Source organism: Bombina bombina, chromosome 2 (genome assembly GCF_027579735.1).
Source record: "Bombina bombina isolate aBomBom1 chromosome 2, aBomBom1.pri, whole genome shotgun sequence".
In the NCBI taxonomy this organism is placed as follows: Eukaryota; Metazoa; Chordata; class Amphibia; order Anura; family Bombinatoridae; genus Bombina; species Bombina bombina.
In genome coordinates, this window is record NC_069500.1 from 527,099,304 (window position 1) to 527,123,749 (window position 24,446).

Consider the following 24,446-nt stretch of genomic DNA (forward strand, 5'->3'; position numbering starts at 1 on the left):
GATATATTAAAGTGAATGTCAAGTTAAGCTGACTCGGTCACGCCGTTGGATACTTTATTAAAAATGAGTGGTACTTGAATTAATCTTTTTTTTTTAATGATGAACATAGAATGCTGTTTTTTTTACCTTTAAGACAGCCTCTGATCCACTTCTTTCCTCCGCCCGACATTTTGTCAAATTGATTGACAGGCGAGTCCTATTTAATACACCAATGCATAACAATAGCGTGACGTTTACAAAAAGGGGCTGAAGGTCGTGGGCAGGGGGGGGGGGGGCATCCATTGGTGTATTAAATAGGACTCACCTGTCAATCAATTTTACAAAATGTCGGGCGGAGGAAAGAAGTGGATCGGAGGATGTTTTAAAGGTAAAAAACAGCATTCTATGTTCATCATTAAAAAAAAATGATGAATTAAAGTACCGCTCATTTTTAATAAAGTATCCAACGGCGTGACAGAGTCAGTTTAACTTGACATTCACTTTAACATTATCACGCTACACATAAACTTAAGATACTTATGTATTCAGAAACCCTGTATACAAAGGCTTGTTTATAAATTATTAAACTCAAGTGTTTCAACCACACCCATTGCTAACAGGTGCATACAATCCAGCACACAGCCATTAAAATCTCTATAGACAAACATTGACAGTGCAATGGATTATACTGAGGAACTCAGTGACTTTAAACGTGGCACAGTCATAGGATGCCACCTTTGCCACAAGTCAGTTTGTGAAATTTCTGCCCTATTAAATCTGCCCGGTCAATTGTAAGTGCTATTACTGTGATGTGTCTAGGGGCAACAACAGCCTTGCCACAAAATGGTAGACCACGTAAACTCATAGAGCAGGGCTGCTTAGTACTGAAGCACGTGCATCACTCACTACAGAGTTTCAAACTGCTTCTGGAAGCAATGTCAGCACGAGAACTGTGCGTCAGTTTTAGTAACCGAGCATTGTTATATACAAGCCCCACATCAACATGTGCTGTGCCAAGTGTCGGCTTGAGTGGTGTAAAGTGCACCAGCACTGGACTCTGGAGCAGATAAAATGTGTTCTCTGGCGTGATGAATCGCGCTGCAATATCTGGCAGTGATGTATAGCTCATCTGGTTTTATACTTACTTGCTCTTGAAAAAGGTGCTTAACCCCTTAATGACCGAGGACGTGCAGGGTACGTCCTCAAAAAAAAGGCAGTTAATGCCTGAGAACGTACCCTGCACGTCCTCGGTTTGGAAAGCAGCTGGAAGCGATCCTGCTCGCTTCCAGCTGCTTTCCGGTTATTGCAGTGATGCCTCGATATCGAGGCATCCTGCAATAACCATTTGTAGCCATCCGGTGCAGAGAGAGCCACTCTGTGGCCCTCTCTGCACCGGACATTAACGGCTACCTTCGTTGGTGGGTGGGAGCCGGTGTGGGAGGTGGGTGGCGGCCATCGATGGCCTTTGTGATGCGGAGGGGGGCGGGATCGGGGGCGGGGACGACCGGGGGGACGCGCACGGACGCGCGCGCGTGCACGGGGAGGCCGGGCGGGCGCGTGCACGGGGAGGGAGCGGGTGGGAACCACTACGCTACAGAAAATGTTTTTGTTAGAAGTGGGGATCAAAGGGGTTAATATGGTTTTTTTAGTGATCGGTTTGGCTGGTGGGGTATTGGACTGTGGGGGGGAAGCTACACTACAGAAACAAATAGTAAAACATAAAAAAAACAACATTTTTATTTGAAAACTGGGTACTGGCAGACAGCTGCCAGTACCCAAGATGGCCCCAATAAGGCAGAGGGGGAGGGTTAGGGAGCTATTTTGGGGGGATCAGGGAGGTTGGGGGCTAAGGGGGGACCCTACATAGCAGCATATGTAAATATGCTTAAAAAAAAATATATTTTTTTTTTTTATACCTTTTATTTTAGTACTGGCAGACTTTCTGCCAGTACTTAAGATGGCGGGGACAATTGTGGGGTGGGGGAGGGAAGAGTGCTGTTTGGGAGGGATCAGGGGGTGGGATGTGTCAGGTGGGAGTCTGATCTCTACACTAAAGCTAAAATTAACCCTGCAAGCTCCCTACAAACTACCTAATTAACCCCTTCACTGCTGGCCATAATACACATGTGATGCGCAGCAGCATTTAGCGGCCTTATAATTACCAAAAAGCAACGCCAAAGCCATATATGTCTGCTATTTATGAACAAAGGGGATCCCAGAGAAGCATTTAAAACCATTTGTGCCATAATTGCACAAGCTGTTTGTAAATAATTTTAGTGAAAAACCTAAAGTTTGAAAAAGTGAACAATTTTTTTTTATTTGATTGCTTTTGGCGGTGAAATGGTGGCATGAAATATACCAAAATGGGCCTAGATCAATACTTGGGGTTGTCTACTACACTACACTAGAGCTAAAATTAACCCTAGAAGCTCCCTACATGCTCCCTAATTAACCCATTCACTGCTGGGCATAATACACGGTTGGTGCGCAGTGGCATTTAGCAGCCTTCTAATTACCAAAAAGCAAAGCCAAAGCCATATATGTCTGCTATTTATGAACAAAGGGGATCCCAGAGAAGCATTTACAACCATTTATTCCATAATTTCATGAGTTGTTTGTAAATAATTTCAGTGAGAAACCTAAAGTTTGTGAAAAAATTTGTGAAAAAGTAAAATAATTTTTTTATTTGATCGCATTCGGCGGTGAAATGGTGCCATGAAATATACCAAAATGGGCCTAGATCAATACTTTGGGATGTCTTCTAAAAAAAAATATATACATGTCAATGGATATTCAGAGATTCCTGAAAGATATTAGTGTCCCAATGTAACTAGCGCTAATTTTGAAAAAAAGTGGTTTGGAAATGGCAAAGTGCTACTTGTACTTATAGCCCTATAACTTGCAAAAAAAGTAAAGAACATGTAAACATTGGGTATTTCTAAACTCAGGACAAAATTTAGAAACTATTTAGCATGGGTGTTTTTTGGCGGTTGTAGATGTGTAACAGATTTTGGGGGTCAAAGTTAGAAAAAGTGTGTTTTTTTCCATTTTTTCCTCATATTTTATAATATTTTTTATAGTAAATTATAAGATATGATGAAAATAATGGTATATTTTGAAAGTCCATTTAATGGCGAGAAAAACGGTATATAATATGTGTGGGTACAGTAAACGAGTAAGAGGAAAATTACAGCTAAACGCAAACACCACAAAAATGTAAAAATAGCCTTGGTCCCAAACGGACAGAAAATGGAAAAGTGCTGTGGTCATTAAGGGGTTAAAGGGACACTGAACCCAATTTTTTTCTTTCATGATTCAGATAGAGCGTGCAATTTTAAGCAACTTTCTAATTTACTCCTATTATCAATTTTTCTTCATTCTCTTGCTATCTTTATTTGAAAAGGAAGGCATCTAAGCTAAGGAGCCAGATATTTTTTGGTTCACCACCCTGGACAGCCCTTGTTTATTGGTGGGTGAATTTATCCACCAATCAGCAAGAACAACCCAGGTTGTGAACCAAAAATGGCCCGGCTTCTACACTTATATTTTTGCTTTTCAAATAAAGATACCAAGAGAATGAATAAAAAATGATAATAGGAGTAAATTGGAAAGTTGCTTAAAATTGCATGCTCTATCTGAATCATGAAAGAGGAAATTGGGGTTCAGTGTCCCTTTAAAGGGATAGTAAACACTAACAATGTTATTGTTTAAAAAGATAGATAATCCCTTTTATTTTAGTACTGGCAGACTTTCTGCCAGTACTTAAAATGGTGGGAACAATTGTGGGGTGGGGAAGGGAAGGGAGCTGTTTGGGAGGGATCAGCGGGTGGGATGTGTCAGGAGGGAGGCTGATCTCTACACTAAAGCTAAAATTAACCCTACAAGCTACCTAATTAACCCCTTCACTGCTGGGCAAAATAACACGTGTGGCGAGCAGCGGCATTTAGCGGCCTAATATAATTACCAAAAAGCGACGCCAAAGTCATATATGTCTGCTATTTCTTAACAAAGGGGATCCCAGAGAAGCAATTACAACCATTTGTGCCATAATTGCACAAGCTGTTTGTAAATAATTTCAGTGAGAAACCTAAAGTTTGTGAAAAAGTAAAAGTTTTTTTTATTTGATCGCAAAAAATGGGCCTAGATCAATACTTTGGGTTATCTACTAAAAAAAATAAATATTCCTGACAGATATCAGTGTTTCCATATAACTATCGCTAATTTTGAAAAAAAAAAAAATGGTTTGGAAATAGCAAAGTGCTACTTGTATTTATTGCCCTATAACTTACAAAAAAAAGCAAAGAACATGTAAACATTTGGGTATTTCTAAACTCAGGATAAAATTTAGAAACTATTTAGCATAGGAGTTTTTTCGTGGTTGTAGATTTTGGGGGTCAAAGTTAGAAAAGGTGTGTTTTTTTCCATTTTTTCATCATATTTTATATTTTTTTTATAGTAAATCATAAGATATGATGAAAATAATGATATCTCTAGAAAGTCCATTTATTGGTGATAAAAACGATATATAATATGTGTGGGTACAGTAAATGAGTAAGAGGAAAATTACAGCTAAACACAAACACTGCAGAAATGCAAAAATAGCCCTGGTTCCAGATGGTCAACAAATGAAAAAGTGCTCTGGTCACGAAGGGGTTAAATAACTTCACATGCATGAGCACAATTTTATTTATATGAAACACATACACTAACGTCCTCTAGCCGTGAAAAACTGCCAAATGAATTCAAATAAGAGGAGGCTTTCAAGGGCTTAGAGATTAGCATATGAGCCTACCTAGGTTTAGCTTTCAACGAAGAATACCAAGAGAATAAAACAAATTTGATGATAAAAGTAGATTTGAAAGTTGTTTAAAATGGCATGCCCTATCTGAATCATGATAGTTTAATTTGGACTTTACTATCCCTTTAAGAATGCTGAAACGTGTTGAGTAACTTATAACTTTGCAACTTTTTATTTGCAATTTTATATTTGTGAAATAAATCTTCAACAAAGAGCTATTTTTACTGCTTTTAGTTTTGTGTAATAAACCTTCTGAATTCTGACCACTGGCTCCCTGTGAGTATTTTCCAAATGCTGCGATATTGTGGTCCCTTATTTACAGCTTCTTTGGCAACTTTGAAGTTGGATCTGACATTCCTACTGGATCAGCAGCACCTTTCCAAATGGCAGAGACCAGATAAAAGGGCAGTACTTTTGTGATTCAAATTGTTTCTGTATAGTTATATTGTAGAGTCTTTTCCGACTTGTAGTAATGGAAGCATCTTGGTCTGATGGATGCCAGAAGAACACTACCTACTACCTACTGTAAGGTTTGGTGGAGGAGGGATAAAGGTTTGGGTTGGGTTGTTCCAGTGAAGGGTCATCTTAATGCTACAAAATACAAAGACATTTTAGACAATTTGGTGATTCAAGCGTTGTGGCAGCAGTTTGGGGAAGGCCCTTTCCTGTTCCAGCATGACTGTGCCCTTGTGCACAAAGCGAGGTCCATGAACACATGGTTTGACAAGTAGAGGAACTCGAGTAACCTGCACAGAGCCCTGAACTCAAACCCACTGATCACCTTTGGGATAAACTGGCATGCTGATTGTGAGCCAGACCTCCTCATCCAACATAAGTGCCTGACCCCACAAATGCTATTATGGCTGAATGTCACATTTCCCTTTCTATAGATAGATCAGAATTCCCTTTTGTAGTAGGCTTTGCATTCTATGGCTACCCCTCTCCATTTTCTCTCTAATCTCACTTTCAGTGCTGCTCTGTTCCATCCAGGGACGTATTTTGGCCTAGGTCAACTAGAGCTATGCATTAGGCAGCAAGATTTGGGTGGAAGCACATTTTGAAGGGTAGTTCTATGGTATGAGGCCTTCCCATATGTTTTTTTGTTAACTGAATTACAAATCAATGGCTCCTTATCAAATTACAATATACCAGTTCTCTTTGTTCATGAAAAATATCAGCTAAAATGGAGGGGGGGGTTAAGGGACACCTTAAAGAATAGATTCACCCCTGATTCCCTCCCTGTACAGTATATAGCTATTTCATCTGCTTAGTACTCTAACTCCTATTTTTATTTTTCTAGTGCCACCTCTCAACAGATATGTCACTTGAGAAGAGAATGTGATGGATCATAGAACACAGCATATAGCAGCCAAGTGCACCCTCCCCATTCCACTATAGGAGGTTTATAGCTAACTATCCTCACATGAATGGAATTACACATATTATTATTATTATTATCATCAGGTATTTGTAGAGCGCCAACAGACTCTGCAGCGCTGTAAACATAGTCGGTATACAGGATAGCTTTTGTAGGGATCGAGTGGGTAGAGGGTATTGTATATGGTCAATGATAGCATTCTATACAAATGAATAGACAATTCACTGGCTACTGAGAACACATTGCAAAAACGTATCCCACACAACGCTGGGACTGCAAGATCCTACTTAAATAGCAAAACAGGCAACCAAACAGTCCTTACTATGATCTGTGAGTCAAGCCCATGGTCTTGTTGCCCTTCACTGAAATCTGTCCGTACCCAGGAGAAACAAATAAGATGCTGACTTTTTAGAGAGAGAGCGAGTAATATAAAAGCATTGTAGGGGTTGGTCATGCCTTTATAAATTAATATAAACTCATTTAGCTCCCTGCTGTTGTAAAAGAGAACTTATAGTCCAAACAATGGGATGACAGCACCAAAGGGTAAAGAAAGTCTCTCAATAGTGCACGAATGGCTGAGTATTGCTGCTTATTACTTCCAGTCCATGTGAAATATTCAATAAGCCATCAGCACTTGTAATTTTTTAGAAAGCTTTATTGGAACAATGTGCAACGTTTCGAGGAATTAATCTCTTAATCATGCTCAATGATTAAGAGGTTAATTCCTCGAAACGTTGCACATTGTTCAAATAAAGCTTTCTAAAAAATTACGGCCTAGATTTGGAGTTTGGCGGTAGCCGTGAAAACCAGCGTTAGAGGCTCCTAACGCTGGTTTTAGGCTACCGCCGGTATTTGGAGTCATTGAAAAAAGGGTCTAACGCTCACTTTTCAGCCGCAACTTTTCCATACCGCAGATCCCCTTACGTCAATTGCGTATCCTATCTTTTCAATGGGATCTTTCTAACTCCGGTATTTAGAGTCGTGTCTGAAGTGAGCGTTAGAATTCTAACGACAAAACTCCAGCCGCAGAAAAAAGTCAGTAGTTAAGAGCTTTCTGGGTTAACGCCGGTTCATAAAGCTCTTAACTACTGTGCTCTAAAGTACACTAACACCCATAAACTACCTATGTACCCCTAAACCGAGCCCCCCCCCCCCCACATCGCCGCCACTCGATTAAATTTTTTAACCCCTAATCTGCCGACCGCCACCTACGTTATACTTATGTACCCCTAATCTGCTGCCCCTAACACCGCCGACCCCTGTATTATATTTATTAACCCCTAACCTGCTGCCCACAACGTCGCCGCCAGCTACCTACAATAATTAACCCCTAATCTGCCAACCGCCACCTACGTTATACTTATGTACCCCTAATCTGCTGCCCCTAACACCGCGGACCCCTATATTATATTTATTAACCCCTAATCTGCCCCCCTCAACGTCGCCTCCACCTGCCTACACTTATTAACCCCTAATCTGCCGACCAGACCGCACCGCTACTATAATAAAGTTATTAACCCCTAATCCGCCTCACTAACCCTATAATAAATAGTATTAACCCCTAATCTGCCCTCCCTAACATCGCCGACACCTAACTTCAATTATTAACCCCAAATCTGCCGACTGGAGCTCACCGCTATTGTAATAAATGTATTAACCCCTAAAGCTAACTCCAACCCTAACACTAACACCCCCCTAAATTAAATATAATTTTAATCTAACGAAATTAATTAACTCTTATTAAATAAATTATTCCTATTTAAAGCTAAATACTTACCTGTAAAATAAATCCTAATATAGCTACAATATAAATTATATTTATATTATAGCTATTTTAGGATTAATATTTATTTTACAGGTAACTTTGTATTTTTTTTTTTAACCAGGTACAATAGCTATTAAATAGTTAAGAACTATTTAATAGCTAAAATAGTTAAAATAATTACAAATTTACCTGTAAAATAAATCCTAACCTAAGTTACAATTAAACCTAACACTACACTATCAATAAATAAATTAAATAAAATACCTATAATTATCTACAAACTTTTCATGTTGGTGACACACTTTTTAGACCTACATCATTTCGCGACACAGTAATTCAGTTGTACTAGCAAAAAGGAGGTTAAACTAACTTGTTTTAAGAGATACGTACACATACATAAATTATATAATAACGAAATGTATTTACAAGTAACAGTATGTATGTGCTATTTTAATGTGATGTATGAGGTTGATGGGATGAACACAGTTTCTGAATATTTGGTGTATTATTAGATAAAGACACATCTCATCATCAAGCATTTTTAAGTTTCCACTTCCTATCCATATATCAAGAGCAGGAGCAGCAATGCACTACTGGGAGCTAGCTTAAAAAAACACCACTGACTTCTGACTTCAGCTCAGCATTTAATCTGCCGCCCTCCCGATTGACTACTGCCTGCGCTGTAAACACACTGCTGTCGCACTCACTAACTACATATGCAGTCACAAACCGATTAAGGAGACTACACGTGCAGTCAGGAGCCAATGTGCCGCCAAAGCCGCCAATGGGAATAGTTTCAGTTCCCACTGAACTGCAACAATTGGTTAAGATGATCTGTGACTCACAAGGTATCAATCACGTGTCAACCATGTGATATGCGTAGCAGGCAGGCGGAAAGTCAGAAACCAAAAAAAATAAATAAATTTAAAAAAAATTGTGCTGAAGCAGGGACACACCTACACACTGCTGCCGACACACTAGTGTGTCCCGACACACAGTTTGGAAAGCACTGCACTACACTATCAATAAATAAATTAAATACAATTCCTACAAATAAATACAATGAAATAAACTAACTAAAGTACAAAAAATAAAAAAGAACTAAGTTACAAAAAATAAAAAAATATTTACAAATATTAGAAATATATTACAACAATTTTAAACTAATTACACCTACTCTAAGCCCCCTAATAAAATAACAAAGCCCCCCAAAATAAAAAAATGCCCTACCCTATTCTAAATTACTAAAGTTCAAAGCTCTTTTACCTTACCAGCCCTGAACAGGGCCCTTTGCGGGGCATGCCCCAAGAAGTTCAGCTCTTTTGCCTGTAAAAAAAAACATACAATACCCCCCCCCAACATTACAACCCACCACCCACATACCCCTAATCTAACCCAAACCCCCCTTAAATAAACCTAACACTAAGCCCCTGAAGATCTCCCTACCTGGAGTCGTCTTCACCCAGCCGAGCCAAATTCTACATCCAAGCGGAGCAAGAAGAGGTCCTCCATCCGGTAGAAGTCTTCATCCAAGCGGGGCAGAAGAGGTCTTCCATCCGAAGTGTTCATCCAAGCGGCATCTTCTATCGTCATCCATCCGGAGCGGAGCGGCAGCATCCTAAAGACCTCCGACGCGGAACATCCATCCTGGCCGACGAATGAACGACGAATGACGGTTCCTTTAAATGACGTCATCCAAGATGGCGTCCCTCGAATTCCGATTGGCTGATAGGATTCTATCAGCCAATCGGAATTAAGGTAGGAATATTCTGATTGCCTGATGGAATCAGCCAATCAGAATAAAGTTCAATCCGATTGGCTGATCCAATCAGCCAATCAGATTGAGCTCGCATTCTATTGGCTGATCGGAACAGCCAATAGAATGCGAGCTCAATCTGATTGGCTGATTGGATCAGCCAATCGGATTGAACTTGATTCTGATTGGCTGATTCCATCAGCCAATCAGAATTTTCCTACCTTAATTCCGATTGGCTGATAGAATCCTATCAGCCAATCGGAATTCGAGGGACGCCATCTTGGATGACGTCATTTAAAGGAACCGTCATTCGTCGTTCAGTCGTCGGCCAGGATGGATGTTCCGCGTCGGAGGTCTTCAGGATGCTGCCGCTCCGCTCCGGATGGATGACAATAGAAGATGCCGCTTGGATGAACACTTCAATCGGATGGAAGACCTCTTCTGCCCCGCTTGGATGAAGACTTCTACCGGATGGAGGACCTCTTCTTGCTCCGCTTGGATGAAGAATTTGGCTCGGCTGGGTGAAGACGACTCAAGGTAAGAAGATCTTCAGGGGCTTAGTGTTAGGTTTATTTAAGGGGGGTTTGGGTTAGATTAGGGGTATGTGGGTGGTGGGTTGTAATGTTGGGGGGGGGTATTGTATGTTTTTTTTTTACAGGCAAAAGAGCTGAACTTCTTGGGGCATGCCCCGCAAAGGGCCCTGTTCAGAGCTGGTAAGGTAAAAGAGCTTTGAACTTTAGTAATTTAGAATAGGGTAGGGCATTTTTTTTATTTTGGGGGGCTTTGTTATTTTATTAGGGGGCTTAGAGTAGGTGTAATTAGTTTAAAATTGTTGTAATATATTTCTAATGTTTGTAAATATCTTTTTATTTTTTGTAACTTAGTTCTTTTTTATTTTTTGTACTTTAGTTAGTTTATTTCATTGTATTTATTTGTAGGAATCGTATTTAATTTATTTATTGATAGTGTAGTGTTAGGTTTAATTGTAGATAATTATAGGTATTTTATTTAATTTATTTATTGATAGTGTAGTGTTAGGTTTAATTGTAACTTAGGTTAGGATTTATTTTACAGGCAAATTTGTAATTATTTTAACTATTTTAGCTATTAAATAGTTCTTAACTATTTAATAGCTATTGTACATGGTTAAAATAAATACAAAGTTACCTGTAAAATAAATATTAATCCTAAAATAGCTATAATATAAATATAATTTATATTGTAGCTATATTAGGATTTATTTTACAGGTAAGTATTTAGCTTTAAATAGGAATACAAAAACAATGGGGCTCTACTATATCTAAGTAGTGTGTCCAGAAATAAGGTGCGCCTAATTTATGCTATTTCAAAAAAGTGATAATATGGATAGATCCTAAGTTTTATATCTTACAAAAAATAAACAATATGAACTGTATAATTATAAATACAAATACATAACAATAGTCACCACAGTCATATGGTTAGGAAATATACATCCATAGATGCAAGTGAAAGTCCCAATATAGAGTGATGTCCAATCTGGAAATGATGTCCCAAACGATAGCTGCTCTCTCCAAAGATGTTGAAAAAGAGATGACTGCGTTCTGTATAGAAACAAAAAAAGAAGAGGCGCTCTGGTGCAGATGATCCTTGGCTACAAATGATTCTAAACTAACAGTTCAGAGTAATACTCACAAAGATGTTTGCACATGCAGTGCAATAACAGGTGAGCCGAAGCTTCAGAGCCGCTCGGCTGACTCGCTAGAGGGTGAAATCAGCTGTTCACTGGGTAATCACTTCACCAACGATGTGGGGAAAAAAGATACCTATGACATAAAATATAGATACCGCCCTTGGTGCAGATTATCCCAGGCACAGAATACACATACAACAGATGTCGAGAAGTTATACTCACAAACGGAGTTGCACAAGCAGTGCAATATCAGGCGTGCCGAATCTTAAAGAGCCGTTCGGCTGACTCCCTGAGGCCTGTACAGCTGCTCCTGGATCGTTGGAGGAGTGGTGGAAAATAAAGGTGGATATGCCGATAGAGGTTAATCCAAGCAAGGGATCAATAAGGCAAATAGAACAATTCACCAGCAAGGTAGACAAAATAAAAGTATTTATTAAAAATATAAAAATTACTTAGCAACGCGTTTCTCGGCTAACATGCCGTTTCATCAGGCTACATAATTCTAAGAGCTACCTTGCTGACTTAAAAGGACTGACAGGACCAATCAAAACCCTGAAAATTCACACACCTCCCTTGCTCAGGTGTACTATCTGATTACAGGGTGTCGCCCTGAGATACATAGCACTTTTGTTAAAAATGAATACAATTTATACAAACTTCAAAAAAATCTTTCTATATATACAAGGGCAATTTAACATGAATCGATAGCAAGTTTTAATCTCAATAATTGTAACAATAATATTTAGATATTTCAGTCTTACAAACAATATAACAATATAAAAGAAATACGATATAATAATCAGATATTTATAAATATAATAGATGAATTCTCAGTAATAAATTTATAATAAACATATAAATCATATAATAACAAATTATATATAAATACAAGAATAAATACTAAAAAATATATAATTACTAAAAATATATATAAAGCCATATAATCGATCATATTACCCTAGTGGCTGGGTTGATGGTTTCCCAGCCACTAGGTCGTGAGTTCTAATCCGACCATTAGATGTAGTAATATGATTGATTATATGGCTTTATATATATTTTTAGTAATTATATATTTTTTAGTATTTATTCTTGTATTTATATATAATTTGTTATTATATGATTTATATTTTTTAATAAATACTTTTATTTTGTCTACCTTGCTGGTGAATTGTTCTATTTGCCTTATTGATCCCTTGCTTGGATTAACCTCTATCGGCATATCCACCTTTATTTTCCACCACTCCTCCAACGATCCAGGAGCAGCTGTACAGGCCTCAGGGAGTCAGCCGAACGGCTCTTTAAGATTCGGCACGCCTGATATTGCACTGCTTGTGCAACTCCGTTTGTGAGTATAACTTCTCGACATCTGTTGTATGTGTATTCTGTGCCTGGGATAATCTGCACCAAGGGCGGTATCTATATTTTATGTCATAGGTATCTTTTTTCCCCACATCGTTGGTGAAGTGATTACCCAGTGAACAGCTGATTTCACCCTCTAGCGAGTCAGCCGAGCGGCTCTGAAGCTTCGGCTCACCTGTTATTGCACTGCATGTGCAAACATCTTTGTGAGTATTACTCTGAACTGTTAGTTTAGAATCATTTGTAGCCAAGGATCATCTGCACCAGAGCGCCTCTTCTTTTTTTGTTTCTATACAGAACGCAGTCATCTCTTAAATAGGAATAATTTATTTAATAAGAGTTAATTAATTTCGTTAGATTAAAATTATATTTAACTTAGGGGGGTGTTAGTGTTAGGGTTAACCTTAGCTTTAGGGGTTAATACATTTATTACAATAGCGGTGAGCTCCAGTCGGCAGATTAGGGGTTAATAATTGAAGTTAGGTGTCGGCGATGTTAGGGAGGGCAGATTAGGGGTTAATACTATTTATTATAGGGTTAGTGAGGTGGATTAGGGGTTAATAACTTTATAATAATAATAGCGGTGCGGTCCGGTCGGCAGATTAGGGGTTAATAAGTGTAGGCAGGTGGAGGCGACGTTGTGGGGGGCAGATTAGGGGTTAATAAATATAATATAGGGGTCGGCGGTGTTAGGGGCAGCAGATTAGGGGTACATAGGGATAATGTAAGTAGCGGCGGTTTACGGAGCGGCAGATTAGGGGTTAAAAAAAATATGCAGGGGTCAGCGATAGCGGGGGCGGCAGAATAGGGGTTAATAAGTGTAAGGTTAGGGGTGTTTAGACTCGGGGTACATGTTAGAGTGTTAGGTGCAGACGTAGGAAGTGTTTCCGCATAGCAAACAATGGGGCTGCGTTAGGAGCTGAACGCGGCTTTTTTGCAGGTGTTAGGTTTTTTTTTCAGCTCAAACAGCCCCATTGTTTCCTATGGGGGAATCGTGCACGAGCACGTTTTTGAGGCTGGCCGCGTCCGTAAGCAACTCTGGTATCGAGAGTTGAAGCTGCGTTAAATATGCTGTACGCTCCTTTTTTGGAGCCTAACGCAGCCATTCTGTGGACTCTCAATACCAGAGTTATTTTAAAGGTGCGGCCAGAAAAAAGCCAGCGTTAGATACGCGAGTCGTTACCGACAAAACTCTAAATCTAGCCGTACAAGTGCTGATGGCTTATTGAATATTTCACGTTGTAAAAGAGAAGTCATATCACTAAAAGCTAAGTGTAGTGGTGCCCGACAAAAGACATTACAGTTAGGCCACTTTGTCACCCACAGGACAATGAGGGGTAATATAGCACTTCATATATCCAATAAACCTCAAATAAGCTGCAATCAATTTCCATATGTCTAAACAAATGTTTGTGTTGTGAGTGCCTCGACATTCAGGCAAGATATTCTAAGAAGTCTCGTCAGTACGGCGAGGCCCCTTAAAAACAAATTTAGAAACACAAATTTTATCTTGAGAAATCTTTATGTAGCTATGTAGTGTTCTTTATGTGAAACAGAGACTCCCACATTACAATACAAGGTCTAAAAACAAAGGTTTTGTGTGATTTCTCTCCATGCCGGCGAGGTTTTGAATATCAAAAGAGAATTAACATTTTATTACTTATGTCTCCTAATCCCCATCGTGAGTGTAATTTCTTCTGCAGGTTATGTTTACATTGCTTCATGCTTAAAGGGATATGAAACCCAAACATTTTCTTTTGTGATTCAGAAAACCATCTAAAAAAAGTTTCCAATTGAATTCTATTATCATTTAATCTTCATTCTCATGATATTCTGTGTTAAAGAGATACCTAGGTAGGCATCTAGATCACTATATGGCAGGAAATAGTGCTGCCATGTAGTGCTCCTGCAAATGGATAACATTCTTGCAAAACTGCTGCCATATAGTGCTATAGAAAAGGGCCAGTTCTTAAAGGGACACTGAACCCAAATTTTTTCTTTTGTGATTCAGATAGAGCATGGCATTTTAGGCAACTTTGTAATTTACTCCTATTATCATTTTTTCTTCATTCTCTTCGTATCTTTATTTGAAATGCAAGAATGTAAGTTTAGATGCCGGCCCATTTTTGGTGAACAACCTGGGTTGTTCTTGCTGATTGGTGGATAAATTCATCCACCAATAAAAAAGTGCTGTCCAGAGTTCTCAACTAATAAAAAAAGCTTAGATGCCTTCTTTTTCAAATAAAGATAGCAAGAGAACAAAGAAAATTGATAATAGGAGTAAAGTAGAAAGTTGCTTAGAATTGCATGCTCTGTCTGAATCACAAAAGAAAAAATTGGGTTCAGTGTCCCTTTAAGCATACAACCCTGTTTTTTAACAAAACATACCAAAAAAACAAAGAAAATTAATATAATAATAATAATAGAAGTAAATTAGATAGTTGTTTAAAATCACATGCTTTATCTGAAGCATGAAAGAAACACTTTGGGTTTCATATCCCTTTAAGTATATACACTTTCAGTATAGGAAGGGATACCACAGGCAAAAACAGCTATTTCAAACGCTGATATAACGGTAAAAAAGCTATTTCTAAACAATTTAATAATACACTGCAGCAGGTAAAATGGATCATTTGGAACAAGTTAAAGGGGAGAAAAATTTGGCTTACACTGTCCCTTTAAGTACAAGGATAACCCACTATGTGGCCAAGCAGATGCTTTACTTACCCCCTTGGTTTTCACCTGCTGCTTGTTCTAAGAGGTTTGCCTTGTAAATGTTGAATGCATCATAAGAGAAGACACAAACCAGGATAAAACCGAATAGCTGAGAGAGAGAGAGGGCTTTAGTCAGTACGAGACACAAGAGTGGTAGCTGGGTAGGAAAAGATGAAAGTGTCACAGTAAGAGGCAGAAACCAGCTCAGTGCGAGGGAGAGGGCAGGAGTGAGAAAAATAACAGCAGAATCTAGAACAGACACTGAGCAGAAGCCAGGACAAGAGGATACAGCAATTAAAGGGACTGTATACTATAAAATAGTTTTTCCCTTAAAGGGACAGTCTACACCAGAAGTGTTATTGTTTAAAACGTTATATAATCCCTTTATTAAAGGGACAGTCTACACCAGAATTTTTATTGTTTTAAAAGATAGATAATCCCTTTATTACCCATTCCCCAGTTTTGCATAACCAACACTGTTATATTAATGTACTTTTAACCTCTGTGATTATCTTGTATCTAAGCCTCTGCAAACTGCCCCTTTATTTCAGTTCTTTTAAAAGACTTGCAGTTTAGCCAATCAGTGCCTGCTCCCAGATAATTTCGAGCACAGTGTTATCTATATGAAATACATGAACTAACACCCTCTAGTGGTGAAAAACTGTTAAAATGCATTCTGAAAACAGGTGGCCTTCAAGGTCTAAGAAATTAGCATATGAACCTTCTAGGTTAAGCTTTCAACTAAGAATACCAAGAGAACAAAGCAAAATTGCAGATAAAAGTAAATTGGATTATTGTTTAAAATGACATGCTCTATCTGAATCATGAAAGTTTATTTTGGCCTAGACTGTCCCTTTAACCATTCCCCAGTTTTGCATAACCGACACAGTTATATTAATATATGTTTACCTCTGTGATTACCTTGTATCTAAGCCTCTGCAGACTGCCCCTTTATCTAAGTGTTTTGACAGACATGCAGTTTAGCAAATCAGTGCAGAAACCTAAATAACTCCACGGGAGTGAGCACAATGCTATCTATATGACACACATGAACTAGTACTGTCTAACTGTGAAAAACCTTTAAAATGATCTGAGCTAAGAGGCGGTTTTTAACGGTTTAGAAATCAGTTTGAGCCTAGCTAGGCTTAGCTTTTGAAAAATTCCACCAAGGGAACAAAGCAAATTTTATGATAAAAGTCAATTGGAAAGTTGTTTAAAATTCCATGCCCTATCTGAATCATGAAAGTTTAATTTTGACTAGACTTTCCCTTTAATGTGTTTCCAATTACATTTTTTAGTAGCTTCAGAGTATAAAATATATGAGATTTGCTTTTTAAGGTTTATTTATGTATATGAATTAGCTGATTTTGTGTTTTGAGCCCACAACCTAATAAAATGGGCTGAGCTTGTAGGTATAATCAGATCTCATTAGTTAATCACACTGTGTAAATATGCCTGTTTCTTTATCTTATATCTGTCTGTAAACCAATCACCAATACTTGCAGAGAACAATGAAAAATTAACATTTTATTACCCTATCTCTTCTATACCCCATTGGAAGTGTAATTTCTTCTACTGGCTGTGTTTACACAACTTGGCCTTAAGGCCAACAACTTTCAGGCTAGGTGGGGATACCACAGGCTAAATCAACTATTTCAAATGCCAATATAAAGGTAATGGAAATACTTGTAAACAATTTAATACACTCCAGCAGACAGAAAGCAGGAGACAGCACAGGGAGACAGAAGGCAGGAGACAGCACAGGGAGACAGAAGCCAGGAGACAGCACAGGGAGACAGAAGGCAGGAGACAGCACAGGTAGACAGAAGGCAGGAGACAGCACAGGGAGACAGAAGGCAGGAGACCGCACAGGTAGACAGAAGGCAGGAGACCGCACAGGTAGACAGAAGGCAGGAGACAGCACAGGTAGACAGTAGGCAGGAGACAGCACAGGGAGACAGAAGGCAGGAGACAGCACAGGGAGACAGAAGGCAGGAGACAGCACAGGTAGACAGAAGGCAGGAGACAGCACAGGTAGACAGAAGGCAGGAGACAGCACAGGGAGATAGAAGGCAGGAGACAGCACAGGGAGACAGAAGGCAGGAGACAGCACAGGGAGATAGAAGGCAGGAGACAGCACAGGGAGATAGAATGCAGGAGACAGCACAGGGAGATAGAAGGCAGGAGACAGCACAGGTAGACAGAAGGCAGGAGACAGCACAGGGAGATAGAATGCAGGAGACAGCACAGGGAGACAGAAGGCAGGAGAAAGCACAGGGAGATAGACAGCAGGAGACAGCACAGGGAGACAGAAGGCAGGAGACAGCACAGGGAGACAGAAGGCAGGAGACAGCACAGGGACATAGAAGACAGGAGACAGCACAGGTACTGTAGACAGAAGGCAGGAGACAGCACAGGTACCGTAGACAGAAGGCAGGAGACAGCACAGGGAGACATAAGGCAAGAGACTGCACAGGTAGACAACAGGCAGGAGACAGCACAGGGAGCCAGAAGGCAGGAGACAGCACAGGGAGATAGAAGGCAGGAGACAGCACAGGGAGATAGAAGGTAGGAGACAGCACAGGGAGACAGAAGGCAGGACACAGCACAGGGAGATAGAATGCAGGAGACAGCACAGGGAGACATAAGGCAAGAGACAGCACCGGGAGATAGAAGGCAGGAGACCGCACAGGTAGACAACAGGCAGGAGACAGCACAGAGAGCCAGAAGGCAGGAGACAGCACAGTGAGATAGAATGCAGGAGCCAGCACAGGGAGAAAGAAGGTAGGAGACAGCACAGGGAGAAAGAAGGCAGGAGACAGCACCGGGAGATAGAAGGCAGGAGACCGCACAAGTAGACAACAGGCAGGAGACAGCACAGAGAGCCAGAAGGCAGGAGATAGCACAGGGAGATAGAAGGTAGGAGACAGCACAGGGAGACAGAAGGCAGGACACAGCACAGGGAGATAGAAGGCAGGAGACAGTACAGGGAGACAGAAGGCAGGAGACAGCACAGGGAGATAGAATGCAGGAGACAGCACAGGGAGACAGAAGGCAGGAGAAAGCACAGGGAGATAGACGGCAGGAGACAGCACAGGGAGACAGAAGGCAGAAGACAGCACAGGGAGACAGAACACAGCACACGTAGACAGAAGGCAGGAGACAGCACAGGAAGATAGAAGGCAGAAGACAGCACAGGGAGATACAAGGCAGGAGACAGCAGAGGTAGACAGAAGGCAGGAGACAGCACAGGTAGACAGAAGGCAGAAGAAAGCACAGGTAGACAGAAGGCAGGAGACAGCACAGGTAGACAGAAGGCAGGAGACAGCACAGGTAGACAGAAGGCAGGAGACAGCACAGGGAGACAGAAGGCAGGAGACAGCACAGGGAGACAGAAGGCAGGAGACAGCACAGGGAGACAGAAGGCAGGAGACAGCACAGGGAGACAGAAGGCAGGAGACAGCACAGGGAGACAGAAGGCAGGAGACAGCACAGGTAGACAGAAGGCAGGAGACAGCACAGGTAGACAGAAAGCAGGAGACAGCACAGGTAGACAGAAAGCAGGAGACAGCACACGGAGACAGAAGGCAGGAGACAGCACAGGGAGACAGAAGGCAGGAGACAGCACAGGGAGACAGAAGGCAGGAGACAGCACAGGTAGACAGAAGGCAGGAGACAGCACAGGGAGATAGAAGGCAGGAGACAGCACATGGAGACAGAAGGCAGGAGACAGCACAGGGACACAGAAGGCAGGAGACAGCACAGGTAGACAGAAGGCAGGAGACAGCACAGGGAGATAGAAGGCAGGAGACAGCACAGGGAGACAGAAGGCAGGAGACAGCACAGGGAGACAGAAGGCAGGAGACAGCACAGGGAGATAGAAGGCAGGAGACAGCACAGGGAGACAGAAGGCAGGAGACAGCACAGGGAGACAGAAGGCAGGAGACAGCACAGGGAGACAGAAGGCAGGAGAAAGCACAGGGAGATAGAAGGCAGGAGACAGCACAGGGAGACAGAAGGCAGGAGACAGCACAGGGAGACAGAAGGCAGGAGACAGCACAGAGACATAGAAGACAGGAGACAGCACAGGTACCGTAGACAGAAGGCAGGAGACAGCACAGGGAGACATAAGGCAAGAGACAGCACCGGGAGATAGAAGGCAGGAGACTGCACAGGTAGACAACAGGCAGGAGACAGCACAGGGAGCCAGAAGGCAGGACACAGCACAGGGAGATAGAATGCAGGAGACAGCACAGGGAGACAGAAGGCAGGAGACAGCACAGGGAGATAAAAGGCAGGAGACAGCACAGGGAGACAGAAGGCAGAAGACAGCACAGGGAGACAGAACACAGCACACATAGACAGAAGGCAGGAGACAGCACAGAAAGATAGAAGGCAGGAGACAGCACAGAAAGATAGAAGGCAGAAGACAGCACAGGGAGATAGAAGGCAGGAGACAGCACAGGAAGATAGAAGGCAGAAGACAGCACAGGGAGATACAAGGCAGGAGATCACACAGGTAGACAGAAGGCAGAAGAAAGCACAGGTAGACAGAAGGAAGGAGACAGCACAGGGAGACAGAAGGCAGGAGACCGCACAGGTAGACAGAAGGCAGGAGACCGCACAGGTAGACAGAAGGCAGGAGACAGCACAGGGAGACAGAAGGCAGGAGACAGCACAGCTAGACAGAAGGCAGGAGACAGCACAGGTAGACAGAAAGCAGGAGACGGCACACAGAGACAGAAGGCAGGAGACAGCACAGGGAGACAGAAGGCAGGAGACAGCACAGGGAGACAGAAGGCAGGAGACAGCACAGGTAGACAGAAGGCAGGAGACAGCACAGGTACCGTAGACAGAAGGCAGGAGACTGCACAGGTAGACAACAGGCAGGAGACAGCACAGGGAGCCAGAAGGCAGGAGACAGCACAGGGAGATAGAAGGCAGGAGACAGCACAGGGAGACAGAAGGCAGGAGACAGCACAGCTAGACAGAAGGCAGGAGACAGCACAGGTAGACAGAAAGCAGGAGACGGCACACAGAGACAGAAGGCAGGAGACAGCACAGGGAGACAGAAGGCAGGAGACAGCACAGGGAGACAGAAGGCAGGAGACAGCACAGGTAGACAGAAGGCAGGAGACAGCACAGGTACCGTAGACAGAAGGCAGGAGACTGCACAGGTAGACAACAGGCAGGAGACAGCACAGGGAGCCAGAAGGCAGGAGACAGCACAGGGAGATAGAAGGCAGGAGACAGCACAGGGAGATAGAAGGTAGGAGACAGCACAGGGAGACAGAAGGCAGGAGACAGCATAGGGAGATAGAAGGCAGGAGACAGCACAGGGAGACAGAAGGCAGGAGACAGCATAGGGAGATAGAAGGCAGGAGACAGCACAGGGAGACAGAAGGCAGGAGACAGCACAGAGACATAGAAGACAGGAGACAGCACAGGTACCATAGACAGAAGGCAGGAGACAGCACAGGGAGACATAAGGCAAGAGACAGCACCGGGAGATAGAAGGCAGGAGACTGCACAGGTAGACAACAGGCAGGAGACAGCACAGGGAGCCAGAAGGCATGACACAGCACAGAAAGATAGAAGGCAGAAGACAGCACAGGGAGATAGAAGGCAGGAGACAGCACAGGAAGATAGAAGGCAGAAGACAGCACAGGGTGATACAAGGCAGGAGATCACACAGGTAGACAGAAGGCAGAAGAAAGCACAGGTAGACAGAAGGCAGGAGACAGCACAGGGAGACAGAAGGCAGGAGACCGCACAGGTAGACAGAAGGCAGGAGACCGCACAGGTAGACAGAAGGCAGGAGACAGCACAGGGAGACAGAAGGCAGGAGACAGCACAGGGAGACAGAAGGCAGGAGACAGCACAGGTAGACAGAAGGCAGGAGACAGCACAGGTAGACAGAAAGCAGGAGACAGCACACAGAGACAGAAGGCAGGAGACAGCACAGGGAGACAGAAGGCAGGAGACAGCACAGGGAGACAGAAGGCAGGAGACAGCACAGGTAGACAGAAGGCAGGAGACAGCACAGGGAGATAGAATGCAGGAGCCAGCACAGGGACATAGAAGACAGGAGACAGCACAGGGAGCCAGAAGGCAGGAGACAGCACAGGGAGATAGAAGGCAGGAGACAGCACAGGGAGATAAAAGGTAGGAGACAGCACAGGGAGACAGAAGGCAGGACACAGCACAGGGAGATAGAATGCAGGAGACAGCACAGGGAGACATAAGGCAAGAGACAGCACCGGGAGATAGAAGGCAGGAGACCGCACAGGTAGACAACAGGCAGGAGACAGCACAGGGAGACAGAAGGCAGGACACAGCACAGGGAGATAGAATGCAGGAGACAGCACAGGGAGACATAAGGCAAGAGACAGCACCGGGAGATAGAAGGCAGGAGACCGCACAGGTAGACAACAGGCAGGAGACAGCACAGAGAGCCAGAAGGCAGGAGACAGCACAGGGAGATAGAAGGTAGGAGACAGCACAGGGAGACAGAAGGCAGGAGACAGCATAGGGAGATAGAAGGCAGGAGACAGCACAGGGAGACAGAAGGCAGGAGACAGCACAGGGAGACAGAAGGCAGGAGACAGCACAGGGAGATAGAAGGCAGGAGACAGCACAGGTAGACAGAAGGCAGGAGACAGCACAGAAAGATAGAAGGCAGAAGACAGCACAGGGAGATAGAAGGCAGGAGACAGCACAGGAAGATAGAAGGCAGAAGACAGCACAGGTAGACAGAAGGCAGGAGACAGCACAGGGAGACAGAAGGCAGGAGACCGCACAGGTAGACAGAAGGCAGGAGACCACACAGGTAGACAGAAGGCAGGAGACCGCACAGGTAGACAGAAGGCAGGAGACAGCACAGGGAGACAGAAGGCAGGAGACAGCACAGGTAGACAGAAGGCAGGAGACAGCACAGGTAGACAGAAAGCAGGAGACAGCACACAGAGACAGAAGGCAGGAGACAGCACAGGGAGACAGAAGGCAGGAGACAGCACAGGGAGACAGAAGGCAGGAGACAGCACAGGTAGACAGAAGGCAGGAGACAGCACAGGGAGATAGAATGCAGGAGCCAGCACAGGGACATAGAAGACAGGAGACAGCACAGGTACCGTAGACAGAAGGCAGGAGACAGCACAGGTAGACAGAAGGCAGGAGACAGCACAGGTAGACAGAAAGCAGGAGACAGCACACAGAGACAGAAGGCAGGAGACAGCACAGGGAGACAGAAGGCAGGAGACAGCACAGGTAGACAGAAGGCAGGAGACAGCACAGGGAGATAGAATGCAGGAGCCAGCACAGGGACTTAGAAGACAGGAGACAGCACAGGTACCGTAGACAGAAGGCAGGAGACAGCACAGGGAGACATAAGGCAAGAGACAGCACCGGGAGATAGAAGGCAGGAGACTGCACAGGTAGACAACAGGCAGGAGACAGCACAGGGAGCCAGAAGGCAGGAGACAGCACAGGGAGATAGAAGGCAGGAGACAGCACAGGGAGATAGAAGGTAGGAGACAGCACAGGGAGACAGAAGGCAGGACACAGCACAGGGAGATAGAATGCAGGAGACAGCACAGGGAGACATAAGGCAAGAGACAGCACCGGGAGATAGAAGGCAGGAGACCGCACAGGTAGACAACAGGCAGGAGACAGCACAGAGAGCCAGAAGGCAGGAGACAGCACAGGGAGATAGAAGGTAGGAGACAGCACAGGGAGACAGAAGGCAGGAGACAGCATAGGGAGATAGAAGGCAGGAGACAGCACAGGGAGACAGAAGGCAGGAGACAGCATAGGGAGATAGAAGGCAGGAGACAGCACAGGGAGACAGAAGGCAGGAGACAGCACAGGGAGACAGAAGGCAGGAGACAGCACAGGGAGACAGAAGGCAGGAGACAGCACAGAGACATAGAAGACAGGAGACAGCACAGGTACCGTAGACAGAAGGCAGGAGACAGCACAGGGAGACATAAGGCAAGAGACAGCACCGGGAGATAGAAGGCAGGAGACAGCACAGGTAGACAACAGGCAGGAGACAGCACAGGGAGCCAGAAGGCAGGACACAGCACAGGGAGATAGAATGCAGGAGACAGCACAGGGAGACAGAAGGCAGGAGACAGCACAGGGAGATAAAAGGCAGGAGACAGCACAGGGAGACAGAAGGCAGAAGACAGCACAGGGAGACAGAACACAGCACACGTAGACAGAAGGCAGGAGACAGCACAGGTAGACAGAAGGCAGGAGACAGCACAGAAAGATAGAAGGCAGAAGACAGCACAGGGAGATAGAAGGCAGGAGACAGCACAGGAAGATAGAAGGCAGAAGACAGCACAGGGAGATACAAGGCAGGAGATCACACAGGTAGACAGAAGGCAGAAGAAAGCACAGGTAGACAGAAGGCAGGAGACAGCACAGGGAGACAGAAGGCAGGAGACCGCACAGGGAGACAGAAGGCAGGAGACCGCACAGGGAGACAGAAGGCAGGAGACCGCACAGGTAGACAGAAGGCAGGAGACAGCACAGGGAGACAGAAGGCAGGAGACAGCACAGGTAGACAGAAGGCAGGAGACAGCACAGGTAGACAGAAAGCAGGAGACAGCACACAGAGACAGAAGGCAGGAGACAGCACAGGGAGACAGAAGGCAGGAGACAGCACAGGGAGACAGAAGGCAGGAGACAGCACAGGGAGACAGAAGGCAGGAGTCAGCACAGGGACATAGAATGCAGGAGACAGCACAGGTAGACAGAAGGCAGGAGACAGCACAGGGAGATAGAATGCAGGAGCCAGCACAGGGACATAGAAGACAGGAGACAGCACAGGTACCGTAGACAGAATGCAGGAGACAGCACAGGGAGACATAAGGCAAGAGACAGCACAGGGAGATAGAAGGCAGGAGACTGCACAGGTAGACAACAGGCAGGAGACAGCACAGGGAGCCAGAAGGCAGGAGACAGCACAGGGAGATAGAAGGCAGGAGACAGCACAGGGAGATAGAAGGTAGGAGACAG

General features: G+C 43.6%; 1 protein-coding gene across 1 annotated transcript in view; it reads right to left on the reverse strand.

Annotated features, from left to right (window-relative positions):
* CMTM5 (CKLF like MARVEL transmembrane domain containing 5) overlaps window positions 1-24,446 on the reverse strand; it is a 35,921-nt gene that overhangs the window by 2,751 nt on the left and 8,724 nt on the right. The window contains exon 4 of the mRNA XM_053702328.1: window positions 15,435-15,531. Within this exon, the coding sequence (XP_053558303.1) occupies window positions 15,435-15,531 (97 nt within the window). The remainder of the gene's footprint in view (window positions 1-15,434; window positions 15,532-24,446) is intronic.